Source organism: Mus caroli, unplaced genomic scaffold (genome assembly GCF_978045245.1).
Source record: "Mus caroli unplaced genomic scaffold, Mus_caroli_1 scaffold_20, whole genome shotgun sequence".
Classification (NCBI taxonomy): Eukaryota; Metazoa; Chordata; class Mammalia; order Rodentia; family Muridae; genus Mus; species Mus caroli.
Window position 1 is genome coordinate 4,240,011 of NW_028227275.1, and position 16,173 is coordinate 4,256,183.

General features: G+C 46.3%; 1 protein-coding gene across 11 annotated transcripts in view; it reads left to right on the forward strand.

Annotated features, from left to right (window-relative positions):
* The window catches only part of Ablim1 (actin binding LIM protein 1), a 287,337-nt gene extending 272,815 nt beyond the window's left edge, over window positions 1-14,522 (forward strand). For 9 of the 11 annotated variants that reach the window (XM_085833839.1, XM_085833836.1, XM_085833834.1 and 6 more), the window contains 5 exons: window positions 731-877; window positions 2,834-2,925; window positions 3,903-4,008; window positions 4,780-4,844; window positions 5,839-5,942. In XM_085833839.1, coding sequence (XP_085689965.1) covers window positions 731-877; window positions 2,834-2,925; window positions 3,903-4,008; window positions 4,780-4,844; window positions 5,839-5,922 — 494 coding nt within the window. In that variant the 3' untranslated portion in view covers window positions 5,923-5,942. Of the gene's footprint in view, window positions 1-730; window positions 878-2,833; window positions 2,926-3,902; window positions 4,009-4,779; window positions 4,845-5,838; window positions 5,943-6,398; window positions 6,407-7,280; window positions 7,356-8,336; window positions 8,418-10,479 lie in introns of those variants that run through there. The other 2 variants (XM_029472702.2, XM_085833832.1) reach the window with 2 other exon arrangements.
* The last annotated feature ends 1,651 nt before the right edge of the window (window positions 14,523-16,173 follow it).

A 16,173-nucleotide genomic window follows, 5' to 3' on the forward strand; every position in this document is an offset into this window, starting at 1 on the left:
TTTACTAGAAAAGATACAAAACATTATTTCCAGATTTAAAAATGTGTGAGTCCCAGAGACCAGTAATTTAACTCCAGTCGTATAAATATATTCTGCAACACCAGGCCAGTTTGCCAAGTCAGCTGGAATCAGGGACTGGCAATTTAACCCAGTTTGTTTTGCTCCAATTTGTGATGAAATTTGGGGCTCTAAGCTGTCGAGTCCTCCACTAAGTATAGCCACAGAGAACCCTGTGACTAGTGTCTCTGGCCTGGGCTACTCTTGCCTTTAGTTGTTTGACCAGACCCCAGAACAGAGCAGTAAGTCTGGATGACCACTGTAGACCCAGAAGGTCATCTCTCCATTTCAATTTCTCCTAGGATTCAAAGACCCACATAAAACATGTAAAGGATTAAGGTGAACTAGATTAGTGTATTTGTGGCTTCTGGGACCCCAGGACAGAACCAGTCCCTCTCTAAGAATGGACATCTAGAGCCAAATGCTATTTGTCCGACTTTCCATTTAGCTCTTTAATTTCAAATTTAGAACTCAAACTTCTAATTATCAAAATTTCCAGTTCCAAGAGTGTATAAAAATCAGAGGCCGATTAGGAATGTCCAGTTCTGTGGTGGCAGAGGTGTTCAGAGTTCTAGCTCTGGAGCATTCAGTGAAGAATGGAGACTCCTGTCTGTGGGGTGGTACCACCACTGTCGGACCGACCCATAGCTAAGCATCCCTGGTTCCCATCTAGATGCAGCTGCCTTGGCAGCCCAGAGCAAGGCTTCAGAAGATATCATCAAGTTTTCCAAGTTCCCAGCAGCCCAGGCGCCAGATCCCAACGAGATACCAAAGATTGAGACGGACCACTGGCCGGGTCCCCCCTCACTTGCTGCCGTAGGTATGCAACCAACATAGTTAAGTCAAATAGACAAATGCCTAGGAAAGTGCAAAGTGAATTGCTTAAAAACACGCAAAGAAATGTCACAGAGACATGTAAAAAAAGTATATAGACCAACGGGTAGATAGTGAGAAGAATGACTAATAGTGTACACCCCAAATACTCAAAAGTTACAAAGCTCTCCCCCCATGGCCTGGCTATACACAAGGATCCAGAACTGGTCTATAAATGGTGGCTTGGAAGGACTGACTCAGTGTCTGTTGAGCACAGTTGGATCAGAGGCTGCTGGCTAGGGTTGTAGTCTGAAGAACAGAGTGGGTGAAGTTATGGGGAATCCACTTTCCCAGTTAAGTTTGTTTCAGACAGTATCTGGGCTGCCTTCCCCCACTGTTAACAAGCAGCCTTAATGCTGAGACCCCCTCCCTCCCTCCCTGCTCAGGCAAGGCCATCTGATCCACTAAGAAGGGCTGTATTAGGTGTTCTGGACTATAGCTTGTTTATGAGTTTACATCTGTCATTCCATGATCCTGCGCTCCAATGTCACATTGGAAATGTCATTCTTTGCTTTATGCCTTCCAGTTGTGTCTGTGTCTTTACCATTCTGTCAGTAGTGAAATCACTCAGGCCTCTAGAGATGGATTAGACTGGAGCTCAGATCAGTCTTGTACAGTTTCCGCTAACCTCACTTCTGCTGACAGCCCCAAAGGCCTTCAGTGCTCCACAAAACCTTAACCTTCCTCATCAGACTAACTTTTTTTTTTTTTTAGAATACTTTTTATAGGCAATAGAAGTCCATCTAAAAGCAATTAACATTTATAGAAATAGTTGAAGAGAAAGCTATTCACATTATTCACGGATACTGATGAGATGTTTCTAGTTCTGGCAGATTTTAGTAGATACATTTTTGTTAGTATAAACTGAAGAGAAAATCCATGTTGGCTTTTCTGAAAATGAAACATCTGTCAATCTTTGCCCCTCAGGAAGCTTCCGGAGGCTCTACTGAGGTTTCTACCTCAGCTACATTGCTTAGTAGGGGCCTAAATTTAGAGTCATTGTTGACATTGTCATCATCACCAAATAGTCTGAAGTTGCTTAGAATCCTACAGTGAGGGACGTGTTTGCTCCTTTCATCAGAACAGCCAAGAGAAGTACAACTCCTGGTAAATGGTTTGATTTTGTTTTTTTGTTAGGTTAGAAAGTGGTCCTGCTCCCTCAGCGAGATTTACCTAAACTTGTTTCAGCCTTCCAGTGGCTGGGACAGACTCTTTCTGGGAGCCTGAAGAGGATGCGTTGTCTGCTACCTTGTTTCAAAGTCACTTGCAGCTGTGTTTACCCTTTTTGAGTTTACTTAATAGTAGCAAATTTCTTTTGTGACTGATTTTTACTGCATGAGGAAAGGAAAATTGTGGACCCCGACTTTAAAAGAAGCACACAAGATGTGCTTTTTAATGGATTTACTACAGGTAGAAGAAAAAGTGGCAGCTTATTTTTAAAAAAAAAACCCAAAACTAGGAAAGAGTTTATAGGTTTGAAAAACTTGCTTCTCTTAAGAGAATGACTGTCCAAGCAAGTTGTAGATTCCTTGCCAATTAAAGAGCAGGCCTGACCCTGGCTCTGGTCATCAGGTGATAATAGCTGAAGGTCCCTCTCCACTTGATATAAGGAGCTCTGGCCTGTGGTTGATGTTGATGCTTTGAGACTCAGTTGCCACAGCAAGCCCAGGTATCCCACTTAGCTACATGACACCCCAAGCTAGCCTGTTAGAGGAGCTCTGAGAAGCAGACCCGGTGCTGAGTTGGTAGTGGGTGTGTTTCCTGTGGAGTTGTTCTCTCCACCACGTGAAAGCCCCCTGCACACCTTACCCGCCTGATAGACCACCAGACAACCAGACGGACTGTGGCTGAGGCTCCTGTGCCGTGGGGCTGATGTGAGAAGTTGTCTTTAATGTGGAATTAGGAACTGACCCGAGACGCAGATCTAGTGGCAGAGAGGAAGATGAGGAGGAGCTTTTGAGACGCCGGCAGCTTCAAGAAGAACAGTTGATGAAGGTTTGTCCATGAGGCTGCCCTCAATTCTACTTCCTTTTGACTCCTGGCATTTGCTTGTTGTATATAACTACCGTGTGCACACCACCAAGGGAAGGTGGTGGTCCCAGGCCTCAAGAGCCTCAAGGGTCCAGTAGGAAAGACATGGCGGGCAGCCAGTGGGGTATGGATGAAGCTGGAGAGGGTCATAGCATGCAGGGAGCAGTTTTGGGGTAGTTGTGCAGGTGGCCTGATTGGGTTGAAAGGATGTAAAGGGGTCCTGCAGGCCAGAGTGGTATATACTTAGGGGCATGCAGGTCTTGCTAGAGGGACTTCCTTGGGGTGATATTGGTCCAAACCTCCTCAGAACTTGGTCAGAATTTATATCTGGAATGAGAGAAAGGGTATCCATTGGTTTGCCACCGAGAGCTCTATCGATTTCTAAACACTGACCAATAAGGGGCTAATGGATCCCTTCAAATGGTGTTCTCCAGAGGTGCAAGAAATGCCCGTGGTGTTAAGTGCACAGGGCGGAGGATGCAGAACGCAAGCCTGGCATGTGTAAAATGTGTCTAGGACAGTGAGCAATGGGTATAAATCAGAATGCATGGGGTGGGGACTCCTTGTGGGAAGGTCACGGTTTCTTTCCTTATAGATTTCTAAAATATGTGTGAGTGTATATTCTTTTTTTATGGTTTTTAAGACAAACAATGAAATTTCTTAAGGATGCCCAATCTACAACAATCTCTATCTCCTGTTAAAACAAACAAAAAACCCAAACAAAACAAAAACCAAAACCATCAAATTCACACATGCTGAGGTGTTTAGGGGAGGGCGAAAGAAGAAACGTGACCTTTTAACGTAGAGCCTAGCACTGGAAAGCTAACAGGGCTTCAGAGTCTAGAGCCTGTCCTACCTCTTCAGGAACCACAGGCTTTGAGCAGGAAAAACAATAATTTATGACTGACCTTTGTTTCTTCCTTTTCCCTTCCTGCAAATAGCTCAACTCAGGCCTGGGGCAGCTGATCCTGAAGGAAGAGATGGAGAAGGAGAGCAGAGAAAGAGCGTCCCTGCTGGCCAGTCGCTATGACTCTCCCCTCCACTCAGGTGAGCAGCACCCCTCCCCCACTGTCTGATTTAAGGGTGAGCCAAGCCACCTGCCTGCAAAAAGATAGAAGCCCAGGCTGACTTGTTTCCCAGGAGACAGGATCAGTTTGTGAGCTCTTCGAATCCCTTGGGTCCCTTCTGAATGTGAGACTCTGTTCTCTGTGAGTATGTAATGCTACAATTACACAGGTCAATAGACAGCTTAAAATAGATTGTCCTGTCCAGAGATACAGATATATTAAGCTATAGGTGGCCTGTTCTCTCCTTAGCCAACCCTCCTTTCAGACAGATGCAATTCTGTAGCCCTGGCCGTCCAGGAGCCCAGCCCTGAAGGGTTGTGCTATTGTGGTATCCTACTCTGTTGGCTTCTGGGATGGACTGTAGCACCCACATATCCCTACGTTCAAATCCTGCTCTGCATCTTTTGTTAGCTCCTATTATTTTGTCTCCTATAACACGGAAATAATGGTGTTCTTAGGACTGAGGATTTAAAAGAAGGCACACTCAGTTTATAGCTGTGGTGGGGATTCACAGAGGTACTGCCAGCTGGACCGTTATGTCCTTCCTCCTCCAGCCTCTTCTAAAGATGATCACACACAACACACACACACACACACAACCGCACACCCGCTCTCTTCCCAAGAAGGCAGTGTGCTGTGAACACTGGGACCCACTATCGTTTGAATTCTTTTTCCTGACTTTTAATTGTATGAGATCACTGGCAGTCTCACTGGAGCACTAAAAAAATACTCGTCCTTTCTTCTCACTCAGCATCCCATGCTCCATCATCTAAAACTTCATCTCTCCCTGGTTATGGAAAGAATGGCCTTCACCGGGTAAGACCTCCTTCAGTCGATGGTGTCTGTATGTCTCTCTCCCTCATTTCTGTACTGACACATGATCAGAATAATCTTTCTTATGTATTTTTATTTTTGTAACATTTTTATTTACTTCATATGCATGCCATGCGCATGCGCACACACATGCACATGAGCACATGCATGACGTCACATGTATAGAGATCAGAAGGCAACTTGCAGGAACCGGTTTTCTCCCTCCACTATGTAAATCCTGCAAATTAAACTCAGACTCATCAGGCTTGAGCAGGTACCCTTATGCACTAGACATCCTGCCAACCCCTGAATGGTCTCTTGATCTTGGTGTTCGAATACAAGGCAAACTGCCATCTGCCTAGCCACTTGGTGAATCACTTTGAGTTCTAAGCAAAATGAAATACTTCTTTTCAAGGGGAGGAAACTGACTTTAGATGGATGATCTGTATAAGTTTTACAGACTACAGTAAGACATAGCAGGCAATTTCTTCCAATAAGGCAAAAAGTTATCACTTGATTCATTATCTCTATAAAGAGAGTCGGTGACAACCACCTTCCCCCGCCAAGCTAGAATAATTACAATTATATAACTAGGCCTAGAAATACATTTGGTGGTAATGAGGTAGGGGTGTCTCTCTAGTCCCAAGGCTGTTCTGGAGCTTACTGTGTAGACTACAGTGGTCTCAAACTCACAGAGATAAGCTGGGATCAGAGGTGTGCATCACCATGTCCCGCCTGCCTTTAGAAATACATGTTTATCTCTGAACAAGAAATACTTGCTCTATAAAAGCCTGCTGGACAGTAGTACCACAGATGCCTGCAAAACACTGGGACTTCAAAGTTTGAGGAATAAATAAGATAAGAGTATCCAGGATTTTAGCCTGGGAAGGATTCTCAGGATCTTATAAGTCTGTTCTCCCCCCTCCCGCCAAATCCCAACTCTTATAAAAATGACTACCATCGAGATTTTCCAATGATGAAATTCTCCTCGTTGCAGCCAGTTTCCACAGACTTCGCTCAGTACAACAGCTACGGAGACATCAGTGGCGGAGTTCGAGGTAAGGTTCCGACAGGAGGCTGAGCATGACAGATGGTGTCATTCCTTGTGAGCCAGGTTCAGGAGAGGCTCTGTGTAAATCACCAGCACAGTGCTTGTGTTCACCCTCTGTGTATCCCACAGTAGGGCCACAGCTCTTTTCTGAGTTAATAGCAAGCGCAATACCATCACAGAGTCTCTAGATAGATGCAAGCATGGGAAACCAGGATCTAAGCATCCATTCGTAGTCTTTCTGCATGCTGAGCGCTCTCCCTAAGGAGGCTTAGCAGCAAATGAGGTACTGCCTTCAAGGGGCATGTAGTGAGGAGAGAGGAAGTGTGTTTGAACTGATGCCTGGAGTTGAAGCAGGTGTTTTCTGGCTTCAGGGAAACCGGTGGTTCAGGAGTGAGAAAAGAACATAGTATATTTTCAAATGTTTTGGAAGTTATGGTAAAATACAGCATTACTGTGGGTGATTCCTTGGTCTTTCCTTAATGATTTTTTTTTCTTCTGTTTTTCAGACTACCAGGTATGGACATCGCTGTGTTCCTTGAGTTGGCCACAGTAGAACATTCGTTTTTCTGGTCCAGACTGCTTCTTCAGTGGAGCGGTGTCTGCTGGGAGGATGAACATGGTGGTTGACTACCATTCCTACATAGCTGGGAGGAGCAGGCATGCCTGGTAGCCAGGTCAAGGTGTCGATGCAGACCTTTCAGGCAGGGCATGAGCTAGGCCAGGCGTGAGAAGACCCTCTTGCTCTGGCTCTCGTGAGTCCTGCTGTCCAGGGTAGAAGTGAGCAGCCGTGTCAGTCCGGGCACAGGTTTTTAGTTGCTGTCTCTCAGTGCTGAGGTGCTTGCTACACATTTTCTTGCCTGTCCCCAAATGAAACGAAACAGGGCTCTGGGAGAGAAAAAAAACAGTTTGCTCCCAAACTCTCTCTTTTCATCTTATGAGCTTGTGAGGGCGCATGAGGAGAAAAGATAAGTCTAAACTAAGCAAGGAATGAAAAAGATAAGTGGACGTGGCAGTGTAGCCTATAATCCAGTACTTGTGAGGCTGAAGGCTCCAGAACTCAAGGACAGCCAGGGCTACAGACAGACAGACAGACAGACAGACAGAGAAGCAGAATAATAGACCCTGATGGGTTTTATGTGCTGTGTCCCTCCACCCTAGCAGCCTAAATCAGGAACTAGCCCATAGTTACGAATCCTTGATGTTTCTCCAACTGGATCCTGTGCTATTACTCTTACTCAGTGAGGACCTCACTTTGAGAAATTCATGATTAATTAAGATGTGAGGGAGAGGAACTGAGACCCAACAGGAAAGACAGGGACCCCTCAGAGCCCTCCCTGAGGTTCCACTGAGAGTTCATGCTCACCACTGAATAAGCATTTCTGTCGCAGACCCTCCCAGATGGCCACATGCCTGCAGTGAGAATGGACAGAGGAGTATCCATGCCCAACATGTTGGAACCAAAGGCAAGTGTGACTGGCATGTGTGCATGCATGAGCACACAATTGCATGTGCACACAATTACATAGCCACACACTTGCATGCAAACACAATTGTAAACAGAGAAATCTGTTGTACCACATTGTCAGCAGACTTAACCCCTCACTGCCCACAGTACTCTGCTCACGGTAACGTGCCAGGACCCTCGACCCTACAGCCTAAGTGTGACCTTGACCCCTGCCACATGCATTTCAAGGCATGTCCAATGCTGAGCGGAGCAGCAGAAGCCTGCTGCAGATTGTGTGCTCAGCATATATCCTACTTTGCCAGAACTTTCTTAGTGTTGTGACAAATGTCATACGTACCACCTCTGATTAGTCTTGGGCAAACTGACTTGGCTGGTCATCCTAGCTCCAGAGCCTTCTGTGTCTCAAGAGGCATTGAGTTGCCAGATGTGGTGGAGTACACCTTTAATCCGAGAGCTCAGGAGGTGAGGGCAGGCTGAATGGTCTGAATTTGAGGCCAGCTTGATCTACATAGTAAGATGCTGTCTTTAACCAAACCAAACCAAACCACAGGCTTGATCTCCTTAGCACCTATACTTGGGGCTTATTTCAGTATGTCAGCTTCCAGAACACTGGAATTCACAAATCCATCATAGCTGAGAGTGATGAGCCCCACACAGAGGTGCCCTGTGACCTACCAGCATCTTGTAAGAAGCAGTATGTGTGTTTGACGCTTCAGATCTCTGCTAACTTTGACCTTATGTCTCGTTCCGAACAAGTTAGTATGCTTATATCCAGAAAATCGTTCCCAAATGAGTACTGGCAGAGAGATGAAGAGCATATAAGACGGTCTCTGTTCCCTGAACACTAGAGGCTCTTTTAGCTGCTCTTGTGGTGGTCTCTATCATGGATGAGCTGGACTTTAGAGTGTGCTTATTAATTTGATGGATAATCATTGCTAGACAAGGACAATCATTGCTAGACACTGTCTGTCTTTCTCAGATATTTCCATATGAAATGCTCATGGTGACCAACAGAGGGCGAAACAAAATCCTGAGAGATGTGGATAGAACCCGGCTGGAGGTAAGCAAGGCAAAAATGTGACGTCAAATGAAGATCCTTGTGCTCTCACGTGTGCACATACACACACACACACATCACACACAAATGCACACATACACCAGCATGCCTCTAAAAAATTATAAATGTATTTTTTCCAGAGGAAACCTAAAGTAGTGGGTTTTTTAATTATTCATTTTTAAAAAGATTTATTTATTTATTATATGTAAATACACTGTAGCTGTCTTCAGACACCCCAGAAGAGGGGGTCAGATCTCATTACAAATGGCTGTGAGCCCCATGTGGTTGCTGGGATTTGAACTCAGGACCTTCAGAAGGCCAGTCAGTGCTCTTAACCACTGAGCCATCTCTCCAGCCCTTAATTATTCATTTTTATTTTATATACACTGGTGTTTTGCCTACATGTATGATGTATGAAGGTGTTGGATCACCTGGAAATTTGGAGTTACAGACAGCTGTGAGCTGCCGTGTATGTTCTAGGAATTGAACACGGGTCCCCTTGAAGCGCATCCAGTGCTCTTAGCTGCCGAGCCATGTCTCCAGTCCTTAAAGTAGTGAGTTTTTTTTCAAGTCTCATTGTAGGTGGAATGGGAAACTAACTAAAACCTTGAGATTCTCTGAGGAACTAACACAAAGAGATGGAGATTACGGCATCTAGTCACTGCTCCCTTTAGCACTCGGTGTTTCCTTAGATACCAAGTGGTGCAGCAAGAGGAAGGACAGGGCCCATTCTCAAAGTGCATAAGTGAAGAGAGACTAGAAGGATGCTTCCACACTCAGCACCGAGGCAGGCAGTCTCTGGCTTCAGAGAGGCCGGTGCTAAGGCACGCGCCCTTACATTTAAGCACGCTTACATCTAAGCCTGCAGTAAGGTCAGTGTGTAAGATTTATAGTGGCCTCAGAGACACAGGGTGGTTCATCACATTTCTGGAAATCGGATGCTGGTGTTATTAGGATGCTGGATGCAGCGTGAGCATCTCCATCACTCCTGAGATATCCCCAGATCGGTCATGGGGTTATCTGAGTCCACTGAGAGGAAAGTCCACAGGATTCTAGGTCTGTGCTGGACACGTTTCTTCTTCGGCTGTTTCTGCCTTCCTTGTTCTCAAGGGTTATCTCAGTAAACATACGCAGGGCTTCCTTAGGCACGGGAGACCCTTGTTTGTGCCTTTCCATCTGAATCATTTTTAGTTAAGGAACTTCCATCTGCCCATCTCAGGAAGAATGACGTTTCTTTCCATGACACAACACAGCGCTTTTATGGAAGAGATCGGGCTAGCTCAGGCTATCCTAGTGTTAAAATGGGTTTGACGGGAGGAACAATCAATGGGAGATAAAAATCCTTCTCTCCTGTTACTGGGCCAGGAGGAAGCTCTGGAGCTCTCCCAGGAAACACCCTGGAAGTCCTTTTCTCTTTGACCGTCACTTGGGTCCATTTTTCAACATCTCAAGGACCTGAAGTGATGCTGTCACATCCAGTACCACAAGTCACCTTCCTGTGCCCGATCACTAGCCCAGCTCTGCAGTGTAACCACATTGGCAGTAGTCTGCCAGGTGTTTCCTCTGGTGGAGGACACCACCTGGCTGTGCCCAGGAAACAAGCCCCAGAGAGAGCCGCCTCTCTCCCCAGTCTGACTGGCTCTTCAGGATGATGTTAGTGTCTCTCAGTTTCTGCAGGGAATAGATTTCAGGACACCTCCCCCCCCAACAGCCGACAAAGTCTGCAGGTGCAGAAAGTGATACGTTCTTTATACATTGTCTCTGCACACCGTCCTTTATGCTTTAAACCATCTTAGGATGACATATGATGCCTAGTGGAACTGAAAGGAGCCGTCCATACTTGCAGAACCATGTTGTTTGGGGCAAAATGACCAGGGAAACAGTCTGTACATGTGTAAGTCAGATGCAGTTTGGGAAGGATACTTTTTATCAAAATGGACTGAACTGGCGATGCAGAAGCCAGGACTATGGAAGGCTGGCTACATTCGTAAACTGGAAATGGCATCTGATGTTCATTGGCGTGGCCGTTAGGACTAACAACAACCTCTTGCTTCTCTCTTCCCAGCGCCACTTAGCCCCAGAAGTATTTTGGGAAATCTTTGGGATGTCCATACAGGAATTTGACAAGTTACCTCTTTGGAGACGCAACGACATGAAGAAAAAAGCTAAACTCTTCTAAGTCCCTCAAGTAAACGACAATCAGGAAAAGAACTCTCAGTGGCGGTGGTGCCTAGAACATTATGCTAAGGCCCAGAATTGATCAGAGAATTCGTTCACCACCGTCTCCAGGCAGCAACGCCAAGGGCAAGTCTGATCTCAGCACCCATGAGCCACATCCTGGGCCACGCGACAATAACCCTTGCCAAGCAACGACGGGGTAGAATTTCTATGTTCCCAAATTCAGTCCACATGGGACCTTTTCACGTGACTCTATGGAGCTTCTTCCTCCTTTTCACTTTCCCCTTTAACCCATGTCTAACTTAGTGCTGCCTGTGTTGGTAAGAGTCAGCAAGTGCCCTTAGGAAGCCACACGGAGGGGATGCTGGGAGTCCTGAGTATGAATCTATTTATTATGTAGCACTGTGGCGGAGAAGGAATCCAGGGGCCTGCACTGATCTGGTAGCAGCTACTTTGCCTGTCCTTGGCCGTCTCCCTCAGCTCTGCCTGGGCTCCGAGGGAGATGGAACTCCGTCAGGGAACAGGTAGTTCTAAGTGCGTGGCTGAGTACCAGCCAAAATGGTTTGGACAAGCTCCTGTGTGTGCTGAGACCTGGCTGGCCAGCTGCAAGAGGAGAAAAACAATTAAGACAATGGAAAAGGAAAAAGGAATGAAGGAACCTCCCTCCCTGAAAGCTTTTTCTGCTTCTGAGACTGTGTTCAGCCCTTTCCCCTATAAATTGATAGGAACTGTGTGTCCACCTTTCCAAAGAAAGGAAAGACAAAACAAGTTTCCAGATTGGCCCAGCTGCTGATAGGTGATTTTTTTTTTTTTTTTTTTTTGCCCATGAATCATGTATCTCTTAGAGAAGAAAACTCTATGCCCTACCACATCACAAGATCTCCTCCTCAGTGTCTGTCTGTCTGTCTGTCTGTCTGTCTGTCTGTCAGGTCAAGCCCGTGCTGGTTTTGACTAAGGGTAGAGACTAAGGGAAGACATGTTTTTCTGAAGTAGACTGCTTTCACTCAGCCTGATGGACAAGCCCGCGTGTGTTCACGTCTGTGTGTAACTCACCCAGAACAGATCTGTGAGTCTCTATGTGCTTTGTAATCTCTGCTTGAGTGTTGCCCATACTGTGCTGTGGCTTTGAAGTTCATTTGCACAAGAGCACGTGACCCAGAGATGGAGAGTGAGGTTCAGGGAGGGTGCTTAGAGACCAGCCTGTTCTTTGAGCTGTAGAGACTCATGCTGAATTCAAACTGAGAACCCTGGAAGGAAGGCCAGGCTAGTTTAGGGCTCAGCATGTCTCACCAGAGCCCTTCCATACTCTGTGACTCTCAGTGTGAATCGGAATGCAATTCTTTCCCTAAAATGTGTGAATAAGGCCACATCATGAGGCCTGGTGTGAGTTGGGGTGGGGTCCCCAGAGCCTCAGGAAAGAAGCTAGATCACACTGATTCCTCCTGCCGTGGGATATGAGTTAAAACCAAGTGACAAAGCACTTGGATTCACCCACAATGACCACTCAGCACAAAATGCAGAAATTCCTTCTGAAGGATTAAAGCGACTAGCTGTCTGCCATACCTGCAGTAACACAGAGCAACACAGATTCCCAGCCCATGATGGGAGCCTGTAGCTTGTGATACACTTCTTTGGGTTAACCTGCTACATTTCTATAAGAGAGTTAAGTATGAGAACTAGTCTCACAAGTGTATCTGTTAGTACACTCTGCAAGAAGACTGGACCACTGGCCTAGGTAGATGGATCCCACGCCTCTTGGGGAGACAGGTTGCAAAAATGGGTTCCCTGCATGTCTCCGGCTTCTTCCCATGTTCTCATTGTTTTTCTCTAGCTTCCCTGCTCATCACTGGCTGCCTCAGCACCAGGCCTGTATCATGTGGTTCTCACGTTACCCTGGCAGCATACAGGATGGGGAGTGCGGTGCATTCAGTGTTCACAGTCAGCAGACATGGTGACCGGGTGGGAGACTTTATTTATCCAGTATGGTGATAACATGACCCTCCATGCTTTTTACTGGTTAATGCTATTTCTCACAATGATGCAGATTAGGAAAATTGAAGTATTCAGGAAATGGGGGTGGTTGCTAAGGCTCCGTACCTGCTCTCCATAAAGTTATAGTGGCTTTAGCCTGACATAGGAAGTTCAGCTGCAGGGGAGGAGGAGGAGACAGTCTTCCTCTTTAAGTTACAGAGATCTGCCTAGGATTCTAACAATTGAAGAATGAACTTCTAAATTCTTGCAATAACGAAACCCTGCCTCCTTGACTATTTGAACTCAGTTCTCCATCTAAACTGGGGGGGGGGGGAGCATTCCGTATTAGCATAGTAGTCCAAATTGTATCAAGCAAAAAATGTATGGCTAGACAACACCAGTAAGAATCCTGCTGCTCTGGGGAAGGGGGAAGGAGAGCTGGGAAGTCAGGAGTATGGCTCCATTCCCTAGCAGAAGGTTCCAGCCAGGAGGATGTGTTGAAGGTGGTCTGGTCCTAACTGCCAGACACAATGTCCGTGACATTAAAGGCTCCACATGATTGACAACAGCATGGGAGAACGGTGTTCTTCACTCGACTCCACCCTGCTGGACACAGGAAAATTTCAATTGCTAAAAAAAAATCAATGCGCTCATTCACTTGGGGGGAGGATCCTATGCAGGGTGGACTTGGTGTGTATATTAAGGGCTATATTTTTCTAGCATTTGACCTACTTGCGACTTGATACAGATTGCATGGCCTGAAAGAGGCTTCTGTGGCCACCTGGGAGTCTCAGTGTTTTCTTCAAAACTTCTCCAAGAGAGTCCAGGCTCTCACATCGTCTTCCTGTACAACCTATTAGAGAGATGAAAAGCCTTTGAAAACAGCTAGCTCTGCATTTTCATACCAGTGTAGAGTTTGTTATGAAATATTTTTACTATGACTCCTTCAACAACTAAATATGAACTGCCTGTTCTCTAAACCTCAAGGAGAAAAACTGGAGTTAATGGCTAATAAGGTGCAAAATAAAGGGGCGGGGGGGGGGAGTTTTCTATCTGTCCTGTTCTCTGTTATCTCCAAGTCCTGATTCTGTTGCCTCCAGCCCAAGCCTCCTCTCCTCTTCTCTCCCGAGACACAGCCTCACCCGTCATTTCAGTCTCTATCCACTGTCAGTCACCTCCAGCGGGGAAAGGTTCAGCTGGAGACATTTCTGAAACAGACTACTTTACTTTGAAGCAAACGTCTCTTTTTAAAGATTGCTTCACTAATGATGCTGTCAGATATATCTGCTTTCTCAAGTTTAAAAGAATTCAAATTAACTTCCTTTGAGTCTTTGTTAAAAGAGAGAGAGAAAAAAAAAATCTCAAGCAAACTTGGAGTGGCGGTCCAGGGCGTGGCGCAGGAGCAGGAGTGACTCCAAGCTGTGCTCTCCATGAACTCTGGCTCTGGGGAGATTTCTAGTAACTCTTCAATCTGTACTTTCTGTGCCCGCTTCGGTTTTGAGTTGCATTTTTTTTTCTGTTGTTAGACAAACCAGGGCTTTGTATGCTTGAAGTTCACTGTTTTGTGCCCCCCTTTGAAGAACTTTCTATGCAGAAATATATGGTCAGGGCTTCGGATTTGCAGTGATGTATCTTCCGGTGGCAATGGACAGGGAAGGAGCACCCATGTCCACTGGAACGGGAGAACAAGCAAGCCTTCGGCATCTACAGGGTTACTGTTTGCATTTTCTACCCATGAGCAGAAGGAGACAGTGACAATGGACAGTGGATGGCCCTCACTCGTGAGTGTTTAATGTTGCAGCAAACTCACAAAGAAGGAGGCAAATGGCCGTTTCGAATGGAAGCTTTCTCAGCAGACAATGTGTGCACAGTAAACTTCAGCAGAGTCCACTTGTTCTCCCGGAAGCTTAATGTAATTGAATGACAGTTATCACTAAATAAAATTCTTTTCTGAGTCTCTCCCGAGAGTGGCAGTCCTTTGAATCGCTTCCCAGGGTGAAAGATGGAATGAGATGAGCCTAAAGATACCAGGTTCAAAACGGTTATGACCATACACACAGGCATTTTACCTTGTGGGAGAGGAGACAGTTGTTCATGGAATTGATGGGGGAAGTGGAGGGGGTTCTCTATACAAATATGTCTGGTGGTGAATGTGAAAGCTTTCCATGAGATGCCAAAGACCCTACATCGAATTTCCTTGAAGAATGGTTCACGGGATTTCTGTCCCTGACGAAAGACGGTCCATTCGCCTTGGTTCCCTCCCCAACGAAAGCAAATGTCCAGAAGTCTTTTGAGAAGCTGTGTTGTGTGTCAGTGCTGAGCACCTGGATTGGGGTGCAGAGGAGGGCTCAGCCTGCAGGCAGCGTGGCCGCTGAGCTGCCCGTTCCCAGCTGCCTCTGCTGCGGACAGCCCGCTCCACTCTCCACCCTGTATTCAACTCCATAAATAAAGCTACGTGCTTCCGCCCTGAGCGCACCAGCGCTGATTTGTTTTTTGGTCTCTTGGTCTTTTTGAAGTTTCACCCTATTTTTAAAAGTTTGAGCCAAACTTCCAGGAATCAGAACAAAGAGTGAAACTGCAGACGCAGCAGATTATTTAAATTGTATATTGTGCGCATGCGCAAGCCTGTTGCGTTGTACTCCACGTTAGATACCACGGGATCGAGAGTTCCAGGACGTTGTAAGCTGCCTGAAGGAGTTCTAGGAACTGCAAAAGCAGTACGCGCTCTTAACCACTGAACCGTCTCTCCATCCCACCTGGTATTTTTCCATTGTATTCATCAGTGCCAGGACATGTATTAAGTAACACATATTTCCCAGTCGTTTATTCAGCAATTCAGGCCAGTAGGACCAACTTGATAGGTGATATATTATCAACTAGGAATACTCAGTGACAATGTGCATGTGAAAAGCCCTGGATTCCAGACCCACCCCCACAAAAAATGTCTCGTAGCCCTCTTACACTACAACTAGAACTGAAGCTGAATTCTGTTTGTGGCACAGCAACGACAGACAGTCCCCGTCTTTTGGATTTGAGGGTAAGACTTTCTGAGCCATTGTGAGCACAGGTCATCTCTGTCACCTAGAGCATGGGCCATCTCAGTCAGCTAAGAACAAATGGGCCGTGGCAGTCACCTAGAGCATGGGGGTTGGGTGGGCTTCTTCCAATCCCCCACTTTATCATCAACCCTGTGTGAGGAAAAGCTAGATTCCAATTCACTTAATTTCACTGCCAGAAGCTTAGGCTTAGATCTATGTTTCAGATGGCTGCTCTGAGCCTCTGACTCATTGTGGCGGTCCCTCCAGGATTCATATGGAAGCCAGAGGCAGGCTGTTCACCAAGGCAGTTGGTATGGCTGGTTTGCTGCTGCTAGAGAATGTGTGAGGGATGCTCAGCCTCCACTCTGCCATCTACTCAGCTCTGCTTCCACCAGCTCCTGTGTCTGCCCCTAGCTTCACCACCAGGGGTCATCTGTGGTTCTTGCCATGACCTCCTTGGGGCAGTTGGCTCTGGGGGCCACCTTTAAGTTGAAGCTGACTCCTTCCTTGAGTTCACCACACAGAGAAGGATGCATAGAAGGCACTGGCCAAGCAAGGGCAACTTCCCTCTC